The following is a 24,758-nucleotide window of genomic DNA, read 5'->3' on the forward strand; positions in this document are numbered from 1 at the left end:
CCCTTGTGACCTTAAGCATGTACAAAATGACAGGTGAGGGGAAACCAGTGCTGGAGACGCATACTCCACCAACAACATCAGGTAGACAGATGGCTGAAACCGTTATTCCACTTACATTTTGTTCCTCTGGTTCTAATTTTGGAATTTTGTGCGCCTTGCGCTCTTCCGATCGGGAAGAGTCATGCTTGCTACTTTTTTTCCTTTTCTCTTTCCTCCCTTCATGTTTCGCCTTAGCATACTCACTCGCTTGTACTTCATTTAAAAGATCCCCACACAGGGAGGACTCAAACAATTCCCTGCCGTTCTGGATAGTTTTGGTTATTTTTAATTTGATCTCTGGTGAGCCAGTCTTCTTTGGAATCACCGTTTGTGGAACTGAAGGTGGTGGGGGGGGAGGTGGCTGCGGAGGGGAAGGTTTTTCCAGAACTTCGTGCGACCTGGCGTTGGAGTTTTCCACCTGGTAATACTCGGGGGGGCTAAAGGTTCTGACGGTGCCGAAGCCGTTGGCTGAACCATTGGGGTATTGACTGTAGGTCTGGAATTTGGCTTGAGGCTCGTACATGCTGATCGTTGGTGGGTAGCCATTGGTGATGGGTGGAAGGTCCTCCGTGGTGGGCGTGGGGTACTGGAAGCCTTGCTGCAGCGCAGCCTCGTATGGCGTCTGTCCACCATCCTCAGCGATGTCGCTGCTGGCATCAAAGGCATCCTCCTGGCGGATGTTGGCTGAGTCAATGAGTTGAGGTGGTTGCTGAATTGTGTTTCCCATGATCCCTTGCATGAAAGAGAAAGAGAAATCCATTGTTCTGCTCCAGCATCCTTAGCTTTCCCTTTTTCTCATAGGGCCTAAAGGCAGGGGAAGGGAAATAAGAAGTCAGTGTAAATCAAAAGATAATGATTAAGCAAAGTAAATTGTTAAGAAAAAGCAGAGACCAATTTCCCTCTCTCCAGTCAGCAGGCACCCTCTCAAGGATTTAGAGGGGACTGGTATTACCAAATCTTTAAAAAGGGCTCTTTGCATATTTCTGCAAATAGCTTTTCTACATGACCACATTCTTCTACTCCAAGACATTTAAATAAACCTCATAAGCACCCAACAAGTGCTTAAAAACTACGAGCCCAAGTGTTACAAAGTCAGAATAACAGTGCCAAAATTCCAGCTGTTCTCTGTAGCCCTCCTTGTTTGGCTCTACAAGCTTTATTCTAACACAGAGCAGTAAGACAGCAGATCCTCAAGCATGCAGAAGGTACCAGTTTTCATGACAGCAGTCACCACAAACTGAACAAGCCAGAAAACCCACAGGAAGGCCACTCCAACAGGAGAATAGCCTCCTCTCTTCCTCCCCACCTCCTTGCCAAAAATTGAGACAGATAAGCAGCCCTTGGCCAGCGGAAGACCTAAGCCAGGGGCTTTTCTGAACAACGGCACAATTAAAGGGAATAGGTCATTCCACCTTAGCTGCTGGGAAAACCAGTTCACACTGTACGACAGCCTCAGATGGGGGTTCCAAACCTCTTCCGTCAACAGAAAAGCAGAGCAGAGCTTTCACACTCTCAGCACCTACAGGAGGAGGGTTACTCTCCCCAGTCCCTGCCATCCTACCTACTTCAACATTAAGCACTTAGGGCTTAAACACTGCGTGGTTCTGGGGGACAGAAAGAGAGTCTCAGCATCAAAAGATCTTCAAAACCTGAGGTTATTCACAGAAGTAGTTGCAGCTGAGAAAGCTGTCATACACACCTTCAATTTTCCATGGCATATTAAAAGATCAAAATCAAACTAAATCAACTACTGGCGCAGAGAAGGCTGTGCATTCACTTAAATAATCTCATTGTTCAACAAGAAATACAAAGACCTAAATTTCAGGTAAGAAACACAAGTTTGCTTCCAAGCAAGGTCGATTTAGCCCTTCCAAAGCAAACACAGCTCTGGATTATTTATTCTGCTTCAGCGTAGGCACAAAGGAGGGTTACTGTGCTCTTTTGGTCAGGGTTTGAAATGACATTAAGACATCCCACAGACACTTCTCATAATAAGAAACTACATATAACCCTGCCCACATTAAATTCTCACCCTCCTGATGTAACACATCTCGATACCTCATCCAACAGTTTTCAAAGCACTGAGAAAACTTCCCTTCTCTGAGACAGCAAAAAAGAAGTTGAAATTATAACCATAACAAGTAAGAACTTGACCCGAATTTTGCTCCATGTTCAGTGGAGCTCATGCTCAGATTATATTGATGTTTGTATTCATCTCTGCTGCCCTGTGCAATCAACCATGGGCACATTTGTCACTGTAATTAAGTGACTAAGGGAAACAACTTAATAGCACAACGCCATGCAGCAAAATTCACTGATTGCAGTCACTTTTAAATCTTGTGGCTGTAGAACCACCCCTTCCCCCCAGCAGCTCTGCCACAAACCAACACCCAAGTGTTTCTGTGGAGGGGGCAGCACAGGGAGCACACACAGGATTGCGTAGCAGGGTCAAAAACACAAAACCACCACCCCTTCTAGGAAGAGGAAGTGGGACTGCTTGTTCTATTTACCAATTAATTGTTACTTTACATCTGCCAAACTGAAGAGCAAACAGATTTCTCACACTGGCAAGAAACTGCACCTTAGGTTGCTTTTACTTTTGACTAAAATCAGGTTAATTTTATTTTTTTTCCTTCTGAGTATTTTAAAAAACTCCTTATCTTGGGAAGCTGCAACAGCACCTCAGCCACCCTGGCACACCCACTGTTGGACAGAGTCAAAGCAGAAACAGTGTAAGAGATTTTACAATTCCCTGTCTTTTATTGTTGCTGTTTTACTACCAATTAAATCACTTTCATCCCAATAGTCTGAAAACAAGACCATCCGTAACGTTAACTAGGGATCTGCTGAAGTGCATCACACCAAGACCCAAGCTTTGGTGTGGCTGCATCAAACTAGAGGAAGCAAAAAATCAACTTGCAGAAAGTGAAACAACTCTACACATGAACAAAAAAAACTATAGAGGATTCTGTGCTTCACTGAGAATATGACTTTACTAATGTCACATGGTATTTGAATAATTATGCTTTTATTTTCCTGCTTCAAGTCTTACTAGAAGTGGAAGGTTTTTAAGTTTTGGGTCCTGCTGGAGAATGCTAATCTGACATGGTAAAATAATGTTAACACTTCATTTATCCCATGAGAGGGAATAGAAATGACAATAATTTGTTTTAAAAGCATTTTTTCCCCAGGTGTGGGTTCTCTGGCCTTAATTACCGTGCCAAATATCAAGGCAGACTACTGCCTCCACTGGGCAGTACAGCTCCTCTAACGAGCAAGTATCTCATGGTGTGACAGGAAAAGAACCCTCACGGCTACTACCAGAACAACCAATTCTCATCCAGCCAACACCATCACATTCAGAGCCTCCACAAATCCTCATTTCCAAATCAGCAGTGGATACTGACATTCAGGAGCCAGCCTTGAACCTGCATGTCTTTATAACTCATACAATTCAGCAGCTACAGACCAAGAACTTGTGCTTCAACTGCCACAGCAGGGAGAATAAAACCTTCCCTCCTACCACTGCAACCTGTGGGTTACAGGATTTGCTCACTGTTCACTCCTCTGGCAGCAGTTAATTGGCACGTTGCTGGGGGCAGTGTCAGAGAAATCCTGACCTGTTGCCAGGCTGGTGCGTTGAATTCACTTAAGTCTTCCTTAAATTAAAAGGCTTCTCTAAAATTGAGCTACATCAGGTGCACACACAGCACTAGGAATCTGTTCACACAATCCACAGCCAAACACTACAGTTTGAAAAGCACCAAAAATTGTGCAACGGCCTAAGCAAAAGGTTTCTGCCCTAAAAAGCATTACCCAGCCCCAACTCTGATATTGGAGGCTTTTCTATTACACTGGCGACTTTCAGTCTTTCCCTAAAAGAGCTTCCACACTTGAAAAAATTGGAATAAAACCCAAACTGTTTTGTGTAGCTCTCCACCAGGACACCAAGGTGAACTTAAAGGTCTTTTCCAGCCAGAAGGATTCTGCAATTCTGTTTATTTATCCTCTGGGATGTTACCTGCATATATCAGGCTGATTACATGGACTGTATAAGGTTATTTATCTTCACCCCTTCCAAATCCATCGACAAACATGACTCAAAAGTTGATAATCTACAAACTGCTGAGGGATTTAACAAAGGCTGTTTATGAGCCTCAGCCCTGCTCCTAATAGGAAAGATACCCTGTCACAAGGCAGAGCACTAAGCCAGGACAACACCACAGGCTTCTCGTCACGGTCACGTCCCTCTGGGTCTACAGCAAGATGCAACACTTGATCAACACAGCCAGCGAAGAACCTTCCCCAAACACAAACAAAGAATGCTCTTACCAGGACAGCTTGTTTTTCTCAGAAGGGCTGAAATAAGATCTAGCAGCACACATGCAGTTTTGCTAGTGTTGAGAAGTTGTTCCCTGCTGACACCCCAGTACAGCTATCCCACCACAGTGGTACTAAGGACATCCAAATCCACTATTAACAGAATTCAAAAGCTGCACCACAGTGCCTGGCCCCCCTTATCTCCTGCACATCCAGCCCTCCAGGTCAAAGTCTGCCCAGGCTGCATCACTCTCCACAGCAGCCAGTCCCCTCCTAAAGCTGCCCCTGCACCCGCTGCCACCAGCAGGAACTGAGGGTGGGCTGTCAGCATTTTGTTGCCTGACAAGAGCTGTGGATCAGTGAACTTCAAAACTCTGCACGGGCATTGGATTTAGGAGCTACCAGTAAAATAAAATAGATTTTTTTTTTAATTTTTTTAAATTTTTTTTGTAAAAGTAGTTCCCTTCTGGAGGTCACCTGTGTCACACAGACCTGGGTGCCATGACAAGCTCTCCAGCTGCCACACTATCTCCCCGTACAGCCCAGGACTGCTGCTGCACTGACCTGCTCCTCTGAACAGACCTAAAACACAAGGAGTTCTCCTCCCACAGAGATTACATCATCCACAGCTTCTTCCTTCTAAGTCTTTCGCTGTCATCACGGTTAATACACCCAGATTTTCCCACCCTTCCTCCTTCCCAAACCTCTGCACCAGTATGTTCAGTTCTCAGAATTTATTTCAGAATAAATTCTTCTCACTAAAATAGTGATTCTCTAATAAATCAGAGTGTCAGCCTCCTGCAACCTGTAGAATTTAGCTTTGGAAGATAACCCAAAACAGATACCTCACTGATACAACATTGGAACTCAACCAACAGATAAAGAAACAATTTAATTATTTCAAGGGTTATATGAATGGATACTTTATAACACCTTTAAACCACTGATGCTTTCAAAAGGGCAACTGAATTTCCTAATGAGAGAGAAAGAGTTTGTTCTGTACAACCCGGCAGCCAACACTGTACTTGTCCTTTCCCACAGCGGCAGGGGCTTCTGACCGAGCAGCAAAACAGGGCTGGTCACAGACACTGAGCAAATATTTTCATGTTGCCCACAGGAGAGCCACAATTCAAAGTACCAGAGGAAACTGTGAATGAAATACAAGTGGTACAAGATAAGGTAGGTAAACCTAGCAGAGCTCTTGCAGTGCTCTTTCTTACACTAAGTTTGTTTCACTTCCCATCCTGAGCTTCTTGGCTTGACTGAGCGTAACCTGAAAAAGCCAGTTCCACCTTCAGCAGCGAGTGCTCAGCCATGGGAAAGTTTAAAAGAGGAGGAATCCTCTTGGTTCACAGTTTTCACCAGCAATTGCACACACCTAAAGCCATTTTCAGCATAAATATTTTGCAACTTCACTCTCAGAAAACAAGGTACTTAGAAAGTTCTCAGATACCACTGTCATGCTGCAGCAGGCAAAGCAACTGCCTGCTCAGTTATCAAACAGGCCTGCACGCTGCTGAGCCCCTCTGATCAAAGCTTTTCTTCCTCCCACAGAGGGAGTTTTGCAGGTTTGCACAAAACTCAGCAACACGGCAGGACTTTCCTGTAAAATACACAACCCTCCAACTATCCACTGTGTTATTGCTCAACCAGGAAGAGCTCACAGAAAGTGCAAAGATACAGTGACTGTGCAATGCCTGAGAGATGCTTTCTATCCTCAGCACCCGAGAGGAGCCCAAGGTCACGACTCCCAAGGAGGAGGAGGCAGGATTGTCCCCACAGCCTGCTGGAAGCAAGGCCTGGAGGACCTGCCCATGCAAAACAACAACACGTTTCCCCAAGGACAAAGGCTCTGGGGGCTCTGGGACAATCTGCCCCCACTGCTACCTCAGAAGCACAGCTCACCTCAGGCCGCCACCCTGTCGAGCTGACACAAAACCTACTGGTAACAAGTGTAGCGTGCAGGGATCTTCAGCAGAGATTCCACAGAACCTTTTTGAATTCATTTTACCCTTTTCTGTTGACAGCCACGTGGGTGGCCCTGCCTAAAGCAGTTGGGTTGGCACTGTTGGAGGCAAAGCGTTTGACATTGATGGAAAGTATTTGCTGTGGGAACAGAAACTGTCCCACTGGCTCACTGACTGAGTTGAAAAACCACTCGTTTGAGTCAGCCTGATGTGTTCAGAGCCTTGTCACCCTGAGCTGGGCTTTCTAACAGTCTTGAAAGCAGAAGTTCTAGGCCACCTCCACGCACAAATGACAACCCAGCTCCTGTCCACAGAGATTCAACCAGAGATTCAAACATCTGCTGACGTCCTCCCGCCCTTCAGTACCTGTGTCACCACACAGATGTCTGTTTGCTGCCACTTTCTGTGCCATTTCATCCCCGTGCAGGCCTGTACCTGACCTATGCTGGCACTGCCCACCTCAAGGGCCTAGTCCATAAGCAGATGTTCCTGCTCTACGTGTGTTACAGGCAGACAGCTGTTTGGCTGGAACAGGCTAGGTTGGTTGGAATTTTTAAGTGATGCAATCTCCTTCTGTTGTGTTTCCATTCCTCCTCTCCAAACCTTAAGACTGCCCAGCTGGAACCAGGAGAAATACAGATCTTGGCTTCTGCAGGAGCTCAGCAGACACCTGCTGCAAACACCTGACTGGAACCAAACAGACCCACACTGCTCTGACAGACAAGTCAAAATTCACCTTCATCAACTGCAACAGCATCTTGTGCTGTTCTAACTGCACCAGCTGTGGACAGAAATAAAATGATTACCCTCTTCGATTCCTGCTTTCAGTATTTGCAGTCTGCTCTGTCCCGTTCTGGATATCCTTAAGAAATCACACATGGAAAGCTGTATTTACACACGTTAAGACCAGGCCAAGTCCTTCAGCAGCATGTACGTTTGTTAGCAGAGAAACTGTGGTTTCCTACTGACTTCAGCTGGACTGAGCAGCCTCTTCTGGCAGGCACTGATGGTGAATCAGAGGCCTCCTGACAAACTCTGAAGCATGTGGTAAGGCTGACTACTTCCCTGTACACCTTTTTAAAGGTGCTTTCTTTTTTTTTTTTTTTTTTTTAAATGCCAGAAGAAATAGTCACATCTGTAATTTGGTTTTGATAAGGCCAGTTTTAACAAGTTTCCCAGGGTGACATGGAAAGAAACAACTTGGACAGCAGCAAAGAAAATGTTAGGCACTAAAGAAACCAAACAAGAAAAGGGGTTACTCATTTGTTTTTAGAGCCTCTGGATTGGAATAGGAAACGTGGAGGAAAATCTTTTGTTCTTCAGGGAGAGCCACAGATTGATATGCACATAAAACCAGGAGTCAGATCTTTGGCAATACCAAATACTGTTAGAGTCGTGACAAGCTTTCACGTATCAAACCTGCTGTAACAACTGCAACATCTCTCACATACAACACCTCACACTCGGGCAAACTGAACATCACAAACCATGGCTGTACTGAAACAAAACATGCAGTATTTGATCATCACCCTCAGCTCTCAGTTTGCAACTTCATAAAGCACAGGCTCACTTCATGGGGCAAAATCTTTTCAAGCAGCTCATTTTAAAAAACTGAAACAAAAACCAATCTAACTGCCAGAATATTCTCTGTGTGTCTCTACAACAACCCAGCTAAACACTCAAAACAGGCTACAATTTTTTCTTCAAGTAGGATTATAGGCTACTCTATGTTATCTTTTTGGTTGGCTGGTGTATCTGGAACCATGTCATCATTCAGATTTCTTTTTCAACAAGTTGAAAATCTCAGATCTGTATTTAAATTTTGAGTGCATCGATAGTCAATAAAAGAGTGACAGCCCGAACAAAACGAGAGTACGATGCAACAGCACCTCAAACCCCAGCAACAATCCCACAAACGCATCGCTCAGGCAGTCCCGAGGAGCACGCACTGAAAACCTTCTCATCCCAGGAGCTCCTGCCGAGTCCTCAGCCCGGCCCAAGGCAGCTCCGCGGGCCCCGGCCCCGGCCTCTGCCCACCCGCAGCCCCGGGGCCGGCCCAGACCCTCTCCCCGCTCCGCCGCGCCCTGCACAGACCCCCGCGGAAGGCGGGTCCCGGCCTCCCCGAGACGGCGGGCGCCCTGCGGGGCCGGCGCGGGGCTCCGGGCCAGGCCCATCCCGGGGCGGCCCAGCCCGGCGGGCAGGCCGCCCGTCCCCGCCGCAGCAAACATGGCGGCCGCGGCCCCTTTAAGCCCGGGCCGCCCCCGCCAGCGCGGCCGCCCTCACCTTCAGTCTGTTCCATCCTAACTGCCCCCGCCGCGTCCGCCCGGCCCAGCGCAGACAAAGCCCGGCGGGGGCGGCGGCGGCGGCGGCGGCGGCGGGGGCCCCTCTCTCTCTCTCTCTCTCTCTCTCTCTCTCCCCGCAGCACCCGCAGGCCGCCGCACAGCCCCGGCCTCGATTTCCGCGCTCCCGCTCCTCCCCGGGAGGGAAGCAGGGAGGCCGCCCGCCCCGCCACCGCCCGCTCCCGGCCGGGGCGGCCAAGGGGAGGGCGCTCGGCGGGCCCGGGGGCGCTGGCGGCGGGGGAAGGCGGCGCTGGGTGCGCTCTGCCCGCTCCGCTCCCGCGCCCGCCGCCCCCGCCCCCCCCCCCCCCCCCCCGCCGCCGCCACGCACCGCGCGCGCCGCTCCCGCCGGCCCCGCAAAGCACCCTGGGGGCTGTAGTCCCGGGAACCGGGGCAAGCGGCGCCCGCCAGCCCGTCCTGCCCCGCAGCAGGAACATCGGCGTGCGGGGCGGGGGGGGGGGGAAACGGGAAAGCGAGGAGGGAAGCAAAGAAGAAGGGGCCGCACGATGATTCCTGCCGCCGGGAAGCAGAGCCCGCAGCCACCCGCGCGGTGGGCAGAGGGGCACGACCCCGCGGGAACTGCGGGGCCGTTCCTGAACCCCCAGCGTGTCCCAGCGCCGGGCCCAGCACCGGGAGGCGGGTTTCCCGAGGGCGGGAATTGCTACAACGCAGCGGATTTCGGAACCCGTTCTCCCTCAACGCAAGGAAGCAGCGGAAAACACAGAGGAGGGGTTTTCGGCCTCTCCCCTCCCGCCAACCCCGAGAGCCTCGTCTTGAGGTTAATTAATAAGGGGGGGTCCTGATGTTCCTGCAGCTGAAGCAGGCACGGGATGAGAACACCTTTTCCTTCTGATCCCTTCTGGCAGCCAACGAGCAGCATTCCCAGCTGGTGCTCCATTTCTCTCCCCTCTTCCCTCACGTTACCCTTTCCTGCCCCCGACAGTTTTTACGGGAACTGGCCCGTTTGCTGGGAACCCCCAGGCAGGGCTGGGGCTGCTGTGGGACGTGCCAGGACGGCAGCTCTGCCCTTCCCAGCCCCGAGGACACCAGGATGATCCCTGCAAGGAGCCACAACACACCATTCCACCTGTGCCAGGACCACGGGACACAACCCGAACACGCCATCCTGGGAATTAGCCAGGATCCCTGATCAGCCTGTGGGTACTGGACCCCAGCCCTCAGACACGCACATCCGTGGCTCTGCCAGAACTCCAGAGCTCCCCAGCTCCACATCCCCAGCTCCAGGAGACCATTCCACACAATTCAGGCCACAGGAGAGAGCAGCTCCTGCCCCCCTGGGTGCCCACAGGGCACGAGCACCAAAGCAAACCACAATCTTGCACAATCCCAGAGGTGCTGTGCTCTCCCTGGGCAATTAAGCACTGTGTGCTAATTGCTTCCAGGAGCTGTGCCCAGAACTGGGCTCCCTGTGTGTCTCAGCACAGCTCAGAGCTCACACCTGCTCCTGGAGAAACGACCCGAGTCTGGGGCTGTTCCCAAAAGGAAGGGGTGGGATTGCTGAGGGGCTGTGACAGGAGCAGGAGCTGCAGCTCTCCCAGGGGGCTCAGACCCCTCCTGGCTTCAGGGACTTTCCCAAGGGCCAGTGCTCAAACACAGCACGGGAGCATCCACGGGTCAGTCCCCACTAGAACTAGGATGTCTACCCCTCATTCACGCAGGAAAAACTCCTGAAAACATGATGTAAATAGGTTTAAATCAGAGTTTTGAGCAATTGTGACACCTAGAAGCTCCTGACACACAGGCAGGAGCTAAGGGACACCTCAAGCTGAGCCCAGAGGATGGAGCTGGATTTTGCCTACTCCTCTAGTTTTCATTTCTAATTTTGTTACTTCCTCAAGCCAGAGTGTCTCCCAGGGGGAAACAACAACAAACCCTCCTCTGCCACCCCAGGGGATGGGGCTGAGCAGAACCAGCTCTGGCAGAACAAAGCCCACAGGAACAGAATGGTGCCATGGCACAGGCTGCACCAAGGATGCAGAAATGCCTCCGTCAGGAAGATGTGTCTGGATAAATGCTGGGGTGGGGCTTTTCCGGGAACCAACCGATGGGAAGCACAGCTCTGGTGGCAGCCCTCAGCAACTTCACATCCCACTTCTCACCCCTCCTTCCCAATTTTGTTTTCTCCTTTAAACAACACTGTTCATCTGTTCAGGCACCACTGGTGAAGCTGCCAAAGGTTTACAAAGGCTTCTCATTCTGGGCAATAAAATGTTTTCCCTCCTGGTATCTCAATCATAGATGCCATTTTGAGAGGCTGAATCTCCCATCACCTCCTGAGAAGGGCTTGTCCGGCTGCCAACGAGCTCCAGCAGATCCACGGACCCACAGGGATCGTCTCAAACACGTCAGGGCTTGAAATCCTCCCCCGACACCTCGCGCTACACGAAGCTGCTCTTGGGCGATCCCGCACAAAAGGAGGCTCAGCTGCTCCGAGCCTGCCCCGCACGGGGACACGGGAGCTGACACGGGAGCTGACACGGGAGCGGACACGGAGCCTCTCACGGAAGCGCCGGGCCCGAGAAGACGGAGGGGCGGGTCCGTGGACGGCGCGAGCTGCGGGTCCGCCCGGAGAGCCCTCCCGCCCCGCAGCCGGGGCAGCCCCGCGCGCCCTGCCGGCCCCCGCGGGCGCTGCAGCAGCGGGGAGGTGCGGGAGGTGCGGGGAGGTGCGGGGAGCCCCCCCCCCCCCGCTCCCTCTTACGTCACGCGCAGCCCCAGCGCCCCGCGATGGCGTCACGCACCCGCCCGTGACGTCACCGCCAAACCCCGCCCCCTCCACGGCACCGCCCTCCCTGAGGGCGTCTCGGGTCAAGCCACGCCCCCCCGCCCCGCTCCCATTGGCTGGCCCCCCGGCAGGGCCGCAATCCTGGCTTCTGATTGGCTCCCGCGCCGCCGGGGGCGGTGAGGGGTCATCGAGCGCAGCTCGCCGGGCTAGAGCGCCTCGGGCAGGGCGCGATGGGATAGCGGGGGGCTGGGGCCGGGCCCCGCACCGGCACCGCGGGGGGACACCCCGGGGCAGGGAGCGGCGGGAGGGACCGGCCCGGTGCCCGTGCGGGGCCGTCCCCCCGCGCCACGGCGCTCCGCGGCTGCCAGCGGCTCCTGGCCAGAGCCCGGCCCGGGTGAGGGGCGCCGGGCGGGCTCCCGGGGTGCCGGGTCCCCGGGCCGGGCCGGGGAGGCCGCCGGAGCTGCGGGAGCTCCCGGGTGCGGTGGGACGTGGGCGGTTCGCTGGCGGTGCTGCCCCGAGCTGCGGGGCACGGGCCCCCACGGGCTGAGCGCGGCGGGAGCGGCGGGAGCAGCGACCTCTTCTCACTGTTTTATCCACTGCTTGAAGGATCAGAACCTCAGCTCCCGAGGCAGCCGCGGGATCGGTTTCACAGGACTAGTTTTGGCACTAAGAAGGTTAATTTGTGCATAAGACTGAGGTGCCTCAGCCACAATGCACTGCTCCTCCCTGAAATACCTCTCCAGTTTCAGAGGCTCCCACCTTCTGGCACACTCCAGTCCTCTGTGCTCTCCAGCAGCTGCTTTTCTCCATCGAGTGGATCCTCCCTTGGGCTGGGCCGGGCCGAGAGGCCCCAACAAGCAGCCGTGGCTGTGCTGGGCAGGGCTGGGCTCTGGCCAACCTCCCTCCCCAGCTGAAGGTCTTCGGATGCTCCACACATCAGCCCACTCAGCCCAGGAGCTGCAGGATGAACCTTCACCCCACCCAGGTGCTGCAAACCAGGGCACTAAACCTGCTGGAACTCCAGCAAAGCAGGTGGTGGAGACTCCCGGGGGAAAGAAGACTTTAGGCCAGAAAATGGTGGGTGAGCTGAAACATTATTACAAGGGGTTCCACCTGCTCTGGATCGACACCAAGGTGGCTGCCAGGATGGTGTGGAGGCTGCTGCATGGCCAGGTCCTCACTCGGAGGGAGAGGAGGAGGGTGAGCACCAGACACACCAACCCTGGGCTCAGATTTACTCCTTTACTGTGGAATTGTGACCTTCTCTGGAACTCTCCGTGTTTAGTTCAATGATAATTTCTGCTCTGCTCCTCTTCCTGCAGCTGCTGAGAACTTGTGCAGATCTCTTCCGGCTGGTTCCCTTCCTGGTGTTCGTCATCGTGCCCTTCATGGAATTCCTGTTACCTGTCTTCCTGAAACTCTTCCCTGAAATGCTGCCCTCAACGTTTGAGACCGAGTCAAAGAAGGTTTGTATCCTTTCTGGAGGTGTAGCCTGTGGACTGCAGCTCCTCAGAACATCTGTACAGCTGTGTGAGGCTGTGCTTTCCTGCCTGCTGCTGTGGGTACCAGCTCACACAGCCAGGTCAGACATTCCTGCTTATTCCTGGGCAGGACAGAGGAATTTGCTGTAATCAGTAGGAAAGTGCACAGCAGTTTAATCATCTACAGTAACCAGAGTCTGTTTGCTTTCAGTACTGAAGTCTCATTTAATTTCTTGCCTGGAATCTCCTCTGATTTTCAAGTGGAATTTCTAATGGTGTTTTGTTTCCTAAATGAAGGAAGAAAAGCAGAAGAAAAGGTTAAGTGCAAAGCTGGAGCTAGCAAAGTTCCTGCAGGAGACCATTGCAGAGATGGCCAAGAGGAACAAAGCAGACACAGGACAAGGGAAACAATTCTCTTCCTACGTGCACCAGGTAGGGAGGCTGTGCTGGGGGGACAGCAGCAGCACTTACACCAGAGTTCGGGCTGTTGTTTTGGGCAGAGAACATGGGATTTGTGCAAAGATTGCCAGAGGTCTGGCAGCACAGAGCTGTCCTGGCTGGTGTCACTGCCAGCCCTTGCTGACACCAGCTTGGGCTCCCTCTGCCAGGCCTCTCTGTACAGACACACATTTCCATCCTGGGACAGCAGCAGAAGTTTCACCCTGTGGTGACATCCTCAAAGTGGCCACTCAGAAGCAGCTGCACCGTGTTGTGGCCGTGCAGGGAGGGGAGCACCAGTGTGGGAGACAGGGAGGGCTCCTTCCTCAGGGGGGACAGAGGATCCACAGGTGCTGTTCTCCTTGGCTTTGGCCCGTGTCCCTGACGCCTCTGCCTGGCTCAGATCCGTCGCAGTGGCCACCAGCCCAGCACCCAGGAGATCCTGAGCTTCTCCAAGCTCTTTGAGGACGAGCTGACCCTGGAGCAGCTGGAGCGGGCGCAGCTGGTGGCTCTGTGCAAACTGCTGGAGCTGCAGCCCCTGGGCACCAACAACCTGCTCCGCTTCCAGCTCCTGCTGAGGCTCAGGACCATCAAGGCAGACGATGAGGTGAGTGTGGAGCAGCAGAGGTGGGGCTGCTGTGGCACCATACACACCTTCTGCACTCCCCAGTCCTGCCCTCTGAGCCCCTCCTGCTGCACACCAGGCCTGTGTCCCTGCCCAGGGATGTGGTGGTTAGTGTTGGTGGGAGTGGGAGTCTCCTCCTGAGAGATTCCTGAGAAAAAAACAGAGTGACAGTTCATCCTCCTGCACCTTTGGTGAACCCTAATGAGTGTGGCACTGCAGGTGCCATCACCCTTCAGAATACCCTTATATTTTTATCCCAGAGTCATACTTATTTGTAAAAATGGGAGTTTCCAATTCGGGAATAGATACTGTATGGAAACACCAGATTTTAACCAAATGTAAAGAAACCTTTAAGTTAACCTCCTTTTGAACAGGAGGGTGGACTAGGAACTTGCAGAAATCCCTTCCAGCCTACCTTTTATGGCTGTGTAGGAACTGCCATTTGAAATGGTGTTAAGAATCCTAGTAGGACACGGAGGAAAGACTGGAAAACTTGGTGCTCCTAAGAGGTACCTAGTTCTGGAAGGCATGTGCAGCTGACCACTAGTTCAGTGGTAAAGCCTCTGATCCTGATGCATCTCAGGGTCACCTGCCTTTGGGTTAAATCTTTAGACCTGTAGGATCACACATGAAAGTGAAATACTCAGTATCCTGCCTGCTCTGGAGGGTGATCTACAAGGCCAGTTCTGTCTCACCTCTGTGCTGGTGGGACTTCATGCACTTTTACCTGCACTGACAGTTTTTTTGGGCTCAAGCTCATCAGGCACACCAAGGTTTTGGCTCCCTCTGTGCCTGGAGAGGAACGTTGTTGTTCATTCCAGATGATTGCCAAGGAAGGAGTTGGTGGGCTGAGCGTGCCCGAGCTGCAGAGCACCGGCAGAGCCCGGGGGATGCGCTCCCTGGGGCTCTCAGAGGAGCAGCTGAAGGAGCAGCTCCGACAGGCAAGTGAGCTCTCCTCCTCCTGGGACACTGGCACCAATTCCCAGTGACCAGGTGTCTCTGGGGAGATCCTCAGCTGCACCGGTGTGAGGTGTCCAGGTTATGACTTAGGCCGAAGAGAAAACCAAGTCGCACCAGGGACAGCTAGAAGCAGGATGAAGTGGGGGGGCTGGGAGGAGTGGAATATGTTTTAATCTTCTGAAGTAGCCAAGACTGACCTTTTATAAGCATTCAGACAGATGACAGGTCCTGCTGTAGGTGCTGCATTCCAGACAAGCTGTAGATAATTCCAAGGACTTTGCTTTCCCTGTCAGCTGTCATGTTGGTACCTGGGAGCTCCTGTCCCGTGTGTGTCCGTGGTACATTCTTGACTCTTCAGAACTATTTCTTCTCATTGTGGTAACTTAAAACTGGATTAGCCAAACTCAGGATGGCTTTAAGACCTTTAAGGACCAAGGGTGCTTTATAAATAAGTACTGACATAGAGCCAATATGAAATAACTTCCTTCTCTTTTCTTTAACAGTGGCTGGATCTGCATTTGAAAGAGAATGTTCCCCCTTCTCTGCTCCTGCTTTCCCGTGCCTTGTACTTAATAGATGTAAAGCCACAGTCTGTTCCAGTTCCACAAAATAAGGTGAGCTGTTTGAATAAAACTTTGAGGCTAATAGTTTAACCATTAGACATCATAAAAATGAAGCAACGTGACATGAATCTTGTTCTTTGATCCTCCAAGTGGGCTGAAGTTCCAGCTCTACTGAATGATGTGCTCTTTTGTAGATAGGTGAAACTGCTGAAATCATGACGTCCATTCCTGAAGGTCAAGAGACCCTGCTGGATCCTGCCCCCATTGCACAGGGAAGAAAGGTTAGAAACTGGCTGCCTACAAGTAGGAAAATGAATGTGTGATGCTGTAATCTTTGGGAAGAGTGTGTAATCAGAGCTTTCCCAAGCCAGACAAAAACCAGAATTCACATAAATACTGAAGCTTCAATCCAGGTACCTTTAGCTCAGAGAAGCCAGTAAAAACTGCTTGTTTTCAGGTCTCTTGGGTTGAGTTGTCCAGAACTAAAAGCCAAAATATCTGGAGTAAGAAAGCCAGAGCATATGGTTCTCAGCATAAGGCTGAAGTGAATTCCTTAGATTAGTCCATGCTGATGAAAGTAGCCACAGAAATGAAAGGAAAATATTGTGTCAACTGCTAGCAGTATTTCCAGATAGTTCTATTAAATGGCACAGGGGAACAATGGAAGTGCTGAGGTGCAGCTTTCACAGCCACACAGCCCAGGGAACGAGGGGCTGTGCAGGGTCTGGGTAGAGCTTTGTTTTCTGAGAGGGCTCTGGGACTTAAAGCTGCTTTTCCCTTCAAGAGTGAAGAGTTTGTACCTCAGCCAGCAGAGAAATTACCAGTCTCAGAAGTGTCAGGGAAGCCTCCCCCACGAGAGGTAAGCTGCTCCAAAGTCCTAGACTTTCCAAAGGAGGCTGTTCTTCACACACCTTAGAGGTGCACATCTCTTCTGCAAGATCTAGTGAATGTCAGGTTCAAGGAGTGGCTGGAGAAACTGTGGACAAGAACTGCCTTGAGGGCTGTTAAATAAAACCATACCACAAACTGGGGGTGGTAGTGGAGCATTGTGGGGATTCAACAGTGTGTCCTTTCCTTGGACTCTTCCTAAGTAAACTGCTTTGGAGCACCAGGATAGACCAGCCTTCCCTCAGAACCACCAGAGCATGAAGTGCCCTTTTGTATCTGTAAAAATATTTCTAGAGTGACTTACCTTTTGCCCATTTTATTTCTGTGAATATTTGATTTAAACTTAGCTGCTCAGGTATATACATCCAGGATGCCCACTTAGGGGGAATCTGGGAGTCCAGGCTGACTTTTTATCAACAGGAGAATGCTCCTTTACCCTGAAGAAGTTTGAGCTTTTTCAGCTGTTACTCTCCAGAGCAGCTTCCTGGATTAAATGGGAAGACACCTTCTTCACAAAAGGCTTTAATTTTAAGAAGCATTTGCATTGATGCTGCCTACAGCCTGTCTCTCTCTTCCACCCAGCCTAAACTGGAAGCCTCCCAGAGCAACACAGCCAATGGTGTCTAGTCTGGAGCCAGCGAGGACTGTGACCCTGGGAGAGAAGAACTTTCATCTCTGCACCTCCTCACAGGGAAGAGGGGTTTTCCAGAAGGCTGCTTGACAGAAAGAGCTGTCAGCAGTCCTCAGGGGCCTCTCATCTGTTCCAGGTGTATTAGCAGTGGGACCAGGCTAAAGCTACCTGGTTGGCACCAGCCTCACCTTTTGACTGGATTCCCTGCCCCACCACCTTAACTTATCTTGTAAATCTGTTAATAATGATGCTGCTGTCTGTGCAGTTACTGAGCAGGTGTTTGTGCTCCTAAGCCTCAGCAAAGGCACCTGCTCATTGCCAGAAAGCCCTGGGCACAGAACCAGCCAGGCTGAAGGTCCAGCAGAGCCTGTTCTGCAGTTTGAAGTTCTCTACAGGAACATACCCACGTATCCAGGGCTTGCAGCCTGCCCTGCTCTGCAAGCTCTAGCTCTTGATCCTAGTTAGTGTGGTTTAACCAGTAACTCATGCACAGGACAGCCTAGGCAGCTGGTGTGTATCTCACTGTCACATTTGTACCAAGGAGAGTAACTGCAGCACAGGGAGCACCAGCTCCCTCCTCAGTGGGATGGTGCAACTTTCCTGTTCAGAACTTGCTGGAGAAGAGCAGAGCAGTGCAGAGGGCAGCTCTGCTGGGTGAGGGTGTGCATCAGCTGGAGCTGCAGCAGATGCCAGTGACATGAGGCAGAGACTGGCGTTTTGGGGATCCCATGGGGTCCTGTGAGGTGGCCACAAACATTTCCCAAGTTCCAGGTCAGATGTGGTCAAACTCACCAGGCTCAGAACGACACATCAGCAGGTGCTCTTGGACTTGGGTACTGAGCAGAACAATTCTTTGCACACTCCAGCGTTGACTGGCTCTTTGGTGGACTCCACAGGAGGATGCTGAAAAGCTGTTTTTAGCATTTGTTAATAATTTTTTTTTACTTTATGCTATGTAAATGTTCAGGAATTACTGACATGATGGGTTTTAAATACATGTATTTATACTTACTGTAAAACTAAAGTTAGACTTGGTGCTAAGTAGGATGCAATGTCTCCTGTAGGGGTCAAACAGCCTTTAGAACAATCTGAAATAAAAGCCAGTCACCTCCAGGTCAGGCATTACCAGCACTTTAAATGGGACATCAGCAAGGCAGGAACAGCTTGGAGAAGGCAGCAGCCACGGTACTGTGTTAGTCCTGTCCCTGCACCCCTGCCTTGTGTATGCACTGCTGAGTATTTGTATTTAATTGGTGGTTTGTAGATAAAAACAAATGTTATTTCAGTAAAATAACCCCCTTACTCAAGTGTGACTCCTGCCTCTGTGTGGTGGGGGTGGGATGTTGCTGTGCTGAGACAGAAGAGCCTTTGGCTGCTTCTCTGTGAGGCAGGAGCCTTTGGCTACTTGGTGACACCAACAGCTGCCACTGGAACAAAACTGTGACCTCTGCAGAGCCCCCTCATCCAGAACAGGATTTCAGCCCCTAAGGGGATGAGTACAAGTGCTGTTCAGTGCCAGGTTTCCTTGAGCACTGAGTGTGGGGTGCAGAAGGACAAGAATAGATGAAATTCCTGTATTATGGGTACAGCACATAAATGGGGAGGTGGATTCCTGAATTCGAGGGAAGTGAGCTCTGCCAGGGAAACCTCCTGCTTGTTTTAAAGCACACAAAAGGGGTTCACTGAGCCCCATCCAAGCAACAATGTCACAGACAGGAGGAAAGTCTACCTGATAAGGTGAACAAGCCCAGGGTAGCTCTGGATGGGTTTTCTTGAAGTGCAAAAGAAAACAAATGGTGGTGAAAGAAGATTGAGTAACTGCAGCCAAGGTGTGCATGCAGGAGCTCGGTTGTCCCAGGGCACTGGAGCTGCTGTGACAACTGGGAAGCCTGTGCGTGCTTCCCTGGCTTCAGGAGAAGCAGAACAGCAGGGACCCCCATCCCCAGGGTCGCTGCACAGCGCCAGGGGTGGGAACCTGCTGTTTGTTTACAGTGTCAGGTAACAGCAGGTGCCTCTGGGATGGGCGGCTGGGCTCGTACTAGTGCAGTCCCAGGGAACTGATCCCTGTCCCTCGCCAGCAGATGCACACAGCAATTCCGTGAGTACCGGTGCTTTCCCCCCAAGCTCCCTCTCTGCCGGCAGCCGAACCTTCGCACCGGTTACCAAGGGACGTGGCTTTTTTCTAGCACAACCCGAAGCAATTAGTCTGTGGCACAAACAAACCCTGGGCTGCAAACCCCAACAGGGGCCGGGCCGGGCTCCCCGAGCTCTCCAGCCTCACCGGGAATATCATCCCGATCCACCGGGATCCCCGGGGACTGGGGAGGGCTGAGCCCGCCCCGGGCACGGCCAGTACCGAGTCCCACCAGCAGGTGGCAGCACCACCCGCACCGAGCGGCCCCGGGACGGGAGAGGAGCGGCCGGGAAAGGGGGGGGACCCCGGCCGGGAAAGGGGGGGACCCCGGCCGGGAAAGGGGGGGACCCCGGCCGGGAAAGGGGGGGACCCCGGCCGGGAAAGGGGGGGACCCCGGCCGGGAAAAAAAGGGGAGGGAACCCGCAACACCTTTCAGAGCAGATGCAAAACCCTGCGCATCCCGGGCAGCCAGGATCCTGCCTCGGGATCCAGGTGGCATTCAGCAACCAGCTCTAAACCCACTCAAACCGCTCGGATCCTGCAGAAAACAAGCTCGCTGCTCCCGCTGCTCCCCCGGGTGTCCCCAGGCCAGCCCGGAGGGGACAGCCGCGTCTGCTGCTCCCCTCCAGCTCACACCCCGCGGGGCCCGAGCTCCAGCTCCCTGAAAAACACATGAAAGCCCCATGTGAGAGGCACGTTGTGAGCCCCTTCTCATTTTCAAGAGCTGGCTGCAGCCCTGCAACAGCAGAGCAGCACATGGGGAGCCTGGCCCTTGCACGCAACGCTGCGGGAACCAGCCAAGGTCTGTGCCGGGAAGGCAAAGTTGGGCTGAGAAACTGTTTTTATTTCCAGGGGCAATTAAGAGCCACAGGAGGGAGCGTTGCCCAGAACTGCCCTCTCGACCGAGCCCCGGCTGAAGGCACCATCACGACCCAGGAATTTCACATTCCCAGAATCAGCCATTCATTAGCGCAGCGTAATGAAGTGTTCTCAGCACCAACCAGACTTCAAAGGTTTCTGTTTTCCCCGCGCCCGTAGCAGCAGCAGCTGAGCTTCAAAGCCCAGACCCCGGCGCTGCAGCCGAGAGAGGCCAAGCGAAGCCCCTGGGATGGGCTGGGAGACTCGACCCGGCCTCCCCCTGCTCCCGCCCCTTCCACAGCCCCCAGGACAGCACATCCTGGGCACGGGAGTGTTGGGGATGGGTCCCCACGGCTCCCGCACCCCTGCGGGTATCACTGCTCCTGCAGCCTGCCCAGGAGCTGCTGTCAGAGCAGTGTCCTCCCCCAGGCCAGCATCACCAGCACCTACACATGCTCCAAACAGGTTGCTAAGCTGAGCCTGGCAGGTCCCTTCTGCCCAGGAACAATGTATTCATCTTTCCCTTACCCTAAACGCTGTACCCAACATGGACCTATGTGCCTGCAGCACCCACAGCTGAGCAGGATCAGGCCATCAGCTTCTCAGGGCAAACAATCTGACAGGGGCAGGCTTAGGAAAAAAGCTGGTTTCTGAACCAGAAGAAACTCTCTGTTGCAAACCCGAGGAGCTCTGAGCCCTCCTGTTCACATTGCAGGAATGTCTGCTGCTCTGTGGCAGCTGCATCTTGGCTGCCTGGGCAAAGGCAGTGCCAGCCCCTTGGGAAGGGCTGTTGGGAGGAGAGGGTTTCTGACCTTCCTTCTGGAGCTGCAAAATCACTGTCCTGCTTTCTAACCAACCTGCAGGGAGAAGAGTCGCTGAAGTGGGGTTATCTGGGTTGTCTGAACACCTGACTCTGGGAACCAGGGTCTGGGGGAGCAGCACATGCCCACAGCCCTCAGAGAGGCAAGGGTCACACACTGAGTGTCTCACCAACAACACTTCCCAAGAAACCCAGTGGCAGCAGCTGGGGCAGGGGCAAGAGGAGAAGACCCCTCTCAGCCCACTTCACTGTTATGCAAAGCCAAAACCGTTTCCTAGAGAACAACAAGGAGCACAGAGCCCTAGAGCTGGAAGCACTTACTGGTGGTGCTGGGGCTGCTCCAGGGGCTGCAGGCAACAGGATGAGGACAGAGTGAGAGCTCTTCTGCTGCCCGGCTTTAAAGGGCTCCCAAGGGGCGGGGACTCTGTGGGGACGGCTCTGCCTCCCTGGGGGCTTCTGGCAGAGCCAGGAGGGCTGGGGGTTGGCAGGAGACCAGCGCTTTGCTTGTGGAACCATTCCTGCTTTGTGTATGGTGGGGGAGTGGTGTGGAGGGCACAGCATGGGCACCCTGGGGTGCTCCCAGCCCAGGAGCTGGAGGAGTCCCTCCCTGCCAAGCGTCCTGCTCAGGGCACAGGGGTCCGAGACAACATGCAAATCACCCACATCTGGGTCAGGTCACTGAGCAAATGTGGAGCTGCACCCTGGTGCTCCTGCCCTCAGAGAGGGATGAGCAGCTCCATCCTGCCCATGCACACTAAAATCCAGGGGGGGCTTTTTGGGACTACCCCCAGCTGATGCTCTCTGGTCCTTGAACATGTCTCAAAAGTACTCCATAGGCCCTGTCCCTCTGGGATGCTCCTTGGGGATGTTGCACAGCTCAGGCCCTGGCCATCAGCCCCCTCTGTGGCAATCAGCCAGTGCATGGGCATTCCTGGACCCCAGGCACCATCCTGGGACCCCCATACCCTGCAGGCACAAGGAGGGGGGAGTCAGTGGTTTTGCTACATGACCCCCGAGCGAGCAGAGGAAACGAACCCAGCAGAGCCCCATAAATTACTGGATTCTGTTCTGCAACATCAGGCAAATTAAAGGCTGCAGAGACCTGAGGCCGTGTGTGCTTTGGCGTGGGGAGAGCTTTTCCAGCCACGCTGGTGCCAAACACCTTTCAGCCCTCCCCTGGCCTCCAGTTTATTCTTCCCCAGGGCATCCCTGTATTCTTGCTGCTCCCAGCTCCAAGCTGGCTGTTATGGCACCCATGGCCTCTGCCATCCCTCCCTCAGAGGCTGGAGACAGGGGATTTCTGCTGGATTCTGGTTGGAATTGTCTCCCGTGCCACAGCCAGCCCTGGTCCTTGCGTCAGAGAGCTGTTGGGGAAAGATGCACTGGTCAGCACTTTCAGAGTAGATTAATATTCAGAAGGAAAAGCACTGATATAGTGAGGCCCAAGCACAACAAAGGCAGAGATTTACAGCCTCCTGCGTTGGAGCCCTGCATTCCCAGCAGCTTTCTGGCTGCTACACATTTCCAGGGGAGGAGATGAAGGCTCACACCAGCCCCAGGTAACCCAGAACAGGGGCTGGATGGTCAAACCTTGCTTGGGGCACTACAGGGCACAGGCAGTACCATCCAGGGACAGTCCTGTTCTGCCCCTGCCTGTCCTCACACCCCGGGGGGAAGGGCAGGGATATTACCTCACAAGGAAGCAATTCCCAGCTGGAATGCTGCCCCAGGTTCAACACCACAACCTCCCTCCTGCCCCACTGGCCACGGCTGAGCTGCCAGGGGGGCTGTGTGGGACCCTAGGCTGCCGGGGGGGCTGCTGACCCACCCCATCCCCACACACACACACGGCTGCCTCACCTGTCCCACGACCTCCAAGGCACAGCAAGGACCCCCGTGCCCCCTCACAGGTTGTCTCCCCTGCAGCTGGGCACATCTGGCTGCATCTTTGCTCATCTGTGGGTGGCCAAGGGGGCTGGAGCTTCTGCCAGAGCAGCTGAGTGGGACACGGGGGGTGGCCAAGGGGGTTTGCTCCTCAGGCAACCCCTGAGCCACGCTGCGGGGTCAGGGCTGGGGGTCCCTGCCCGCAGGTGGGATTGCAGAGGAGGGTCCTGCCGTGGCTGGCGACAGGACAAAGCGCAGCCCAGCGCCGAGCCCCGCAGCCAGGTCCTGGGCCGGGGCCAAGAGATTGTCTCGGTCCTGCACAGCCGGAGGGCTTTAAAAGGAGAGAAAGAGGAAGGCGAGGAGTGGAAGAGACAAAGGATGCTGCGAGAGCCAAACACGCCGGCGGGGCTGAGCGCTCAGCGGCCGCCAACGCCCGACGCCCCCGGCCCCGCTCGGGGGGCTCCCGCAGGCAGCGGCTCTGGATCCCCCCTTGTTTTGGGGTCTTTTCCCGAGGAAACCCGTTCCAACCACCTGCTAATTTCGATTGCGGCGGGGGGGCCCAGCGCTGGAGGGGCCGCAGGGACCCCCCGGCAGGGACCCGGCAGCGCTGGGCGGTGGGGACCCGCGGGTCCCTGCGCAGCCCCCAGCGGGGCTTGCCAGGGCGTCCCGGCATTGCTGCCGCTTTCAGGCAGGTGTTTCGGGGTCCTGCTCCGTGCCGGGGGGGGGTCTCTGGGTGAAGGATGCTGAGACCGGCCTCAGGGTGTCACCGTCCCCTGGGCTGCCCACATTAAGAGGATGCTGTACCGGGGGGAGCAGAGAGGAGCCCGATCCCCCTGCTCAGGGGCAGTGTCCGGCAGCCCCGTCCCTGTGGATCCCCAGGGCTTCAGCTCGTCGGAGGCAGCGCAGGACACTCAGGGCTCTGTGGGAGGGACCCCAAACTGGGTCCCCGAGGGGATGCCAAGGGGCTGTGGGTGTCCAGCCCACGCCTGGCCCTGCAGCGCGGGTTATCTGCGCTGCTGGAGTTGCTCTGCTTATTATCATATTTAATTGCCCTCCTGGTAACCCCAGGAAATGAGCAGAAGATTGTGATAGCAGCAGTTTCTGATGATGTAAACACGGGCTCCATCTCTCCCCACTGCCTTGCCAAGTCAGTCCCGGGGAGAGCCATGATTTATGGAGACCCCCAGCCCCGCTCCCCCCTGCCTGGGCTGCGAGCTTAATCTAGGGCTGTGGATTCAACATAAATCACTTGATTAAAAGCTCTACTTAATTTAAGCGGGGGGGGGGATTGGAGGGGGGTGGCAGAGCACAGCTGATTTAATTTACACAGGGAAACAGCAACAAGCAGATGCTTTTAAAACAGCCAGTGAGGCCGGTGAAGCAGCCACTTCACCATAAGCATTTCAGTGCCCAGGGAAGGGGCTTCCAACCTCTGTCTGAGCCATCCCCTGGTGCCCCTGCCTGGACCCTCACACTGGAGAAGCTCGGGGGGCAACTCAGGATGTCCTCAGGATGTCCCCAGTTGTGGAGCCTCGGCAGCACCTTTAGCTCCTCGGGACTCGGGTGATGAACATCTCTCCCAGGGCTGGCAGGGTTTCTGGAGGCAGAAGGTCTGTTCAGATGCCAACAGGCTGGGCTGGCACTGGAGGAGGAAAAAAAATAAATGGGAAAAGCAGAGAGATGGAAGCAGAGCAGCAGTGGTTACATCAGGAGGGAAGGGCTGCCCAGCCAGATCCACCCCCCCTCCCCACATCTGTGTCACCCCTTGTCCATGGGACAGTGGCACCTACTGTAGGGTCCTGGTGTGGGGATCAGTGGAACCTGGTCCCTCAGCAGGCAGGTGACACTTTCTGACACTGTCACAGTCACACACATCATTTTGGTAGCAAAAAAAGGAGGCAACGTATTTTGGGTGTGGAATGGGAGAGTGTTTTTATGGGGAATGTTGAAGCCATGAAGAACAGAGCTCCCACAGAGCAGCCACTGCTCCTCCCTGCTCTCTGACCATCTTTTGGATGACCTTCCATGTCCAGCCCCCTTGCAGCCCTTTCCCCATCATCCACCACCCCAA

At 53.7% G+C, this 24,758-nt stretch overlaps 2 protein-coding genes across 11 annotated transcripts in view; one reads left to right on the forward strand and one right to left on the reverse strand.

Moving 5' to 3' along the window:
• Nucleotides 1-11,044, reverse strand: part of NSD3 (nuclear receptor binding SET domain protein 3) — a 42,745-nt gene extending 31,701 nt beyond the window's left edge. For 6 of the 8 annotated variants that reach the window (XM_051640662.1, XM_051640661.1, XM_051640658.1 and 3 more), the window contains exons 1-2: nt 8,610-8,725; nt 116-843 (exon numbers count right to left, since the gene is read on the reverse strand). In XM_051640662.1, coding sequence (XP_051496622.1) covers nt 116-799 — 684 coding nt within the window. In that variant the 5' untranslated portion in view covers nt 800-843; nt 8,610-8,725. Of the gene's footprint in view, nt 1-115; nt 844-4,371; nt 5,286-8,609; nt 8,726-10,953 lie in introns of those variants that run through there. The other 2 variants (XM_051640660.1, XM_051640659.1) reach the window with 2 other exon arrangements.
• Nucleotides 11,045-11,701: 657 nt separating this feature from the next.
• Nucleotides 11,702-18,298, forward strand: LETM2 (leucine zipper and EF-hand containing transmembrane protein 2). 3 transcript variants are annotated; one of them, XM_051640880.1, is made up of 9 exons: nt 11,702-12,605; nt 12,728-12,871; nt 13,184-13,318; nt 13,728-13,931; nt 14,771-14,890; nt 15,413-15,523; nt 15,667-15,753; nt 16,257-16,331; nt 16,943-18,298. In XM_051640880.1, exons 1-9 carry the CDS (start codon nt 12,117-12,119, stop codon nt 16,985-16,987), a joined length of 1,410 nt encoding a protein of 469 aa, XP_051496840.1. In that variant the 5' UTR covers nt 11,702-12,116; the 3' UTR covers nt 16,988-18,298. The 3 variants fall into 3 exon arrangements, with proteins under 3 accessions (XP_051496840.1, XP_051496841.1, XP_051496842.1); XM_051640881.1 differs by lacking the exon at nt 16,257-16,331; XM_051640882.1 differs by lacking the exon at nt 14,771-14,890.
• Nucleotides 18,299-24,758: the final 6,460 nt, after the last annotated feature.

The sequence above is a fragment of the Apus apus genome, chromosome 26 (genome assembly GCF_020740795.1).
Source record: "Apus apus isolate bApuApu2 chromosome 26, bApuApu2.pri.cur, whole genome shotgun sequence".
Taxonomy (NCBI): domain Eukaryota; kingdom Metazoa; phylum Chordata; class Aves; order Apodiformes; family Apodidae; genus Apus; species Apus apus.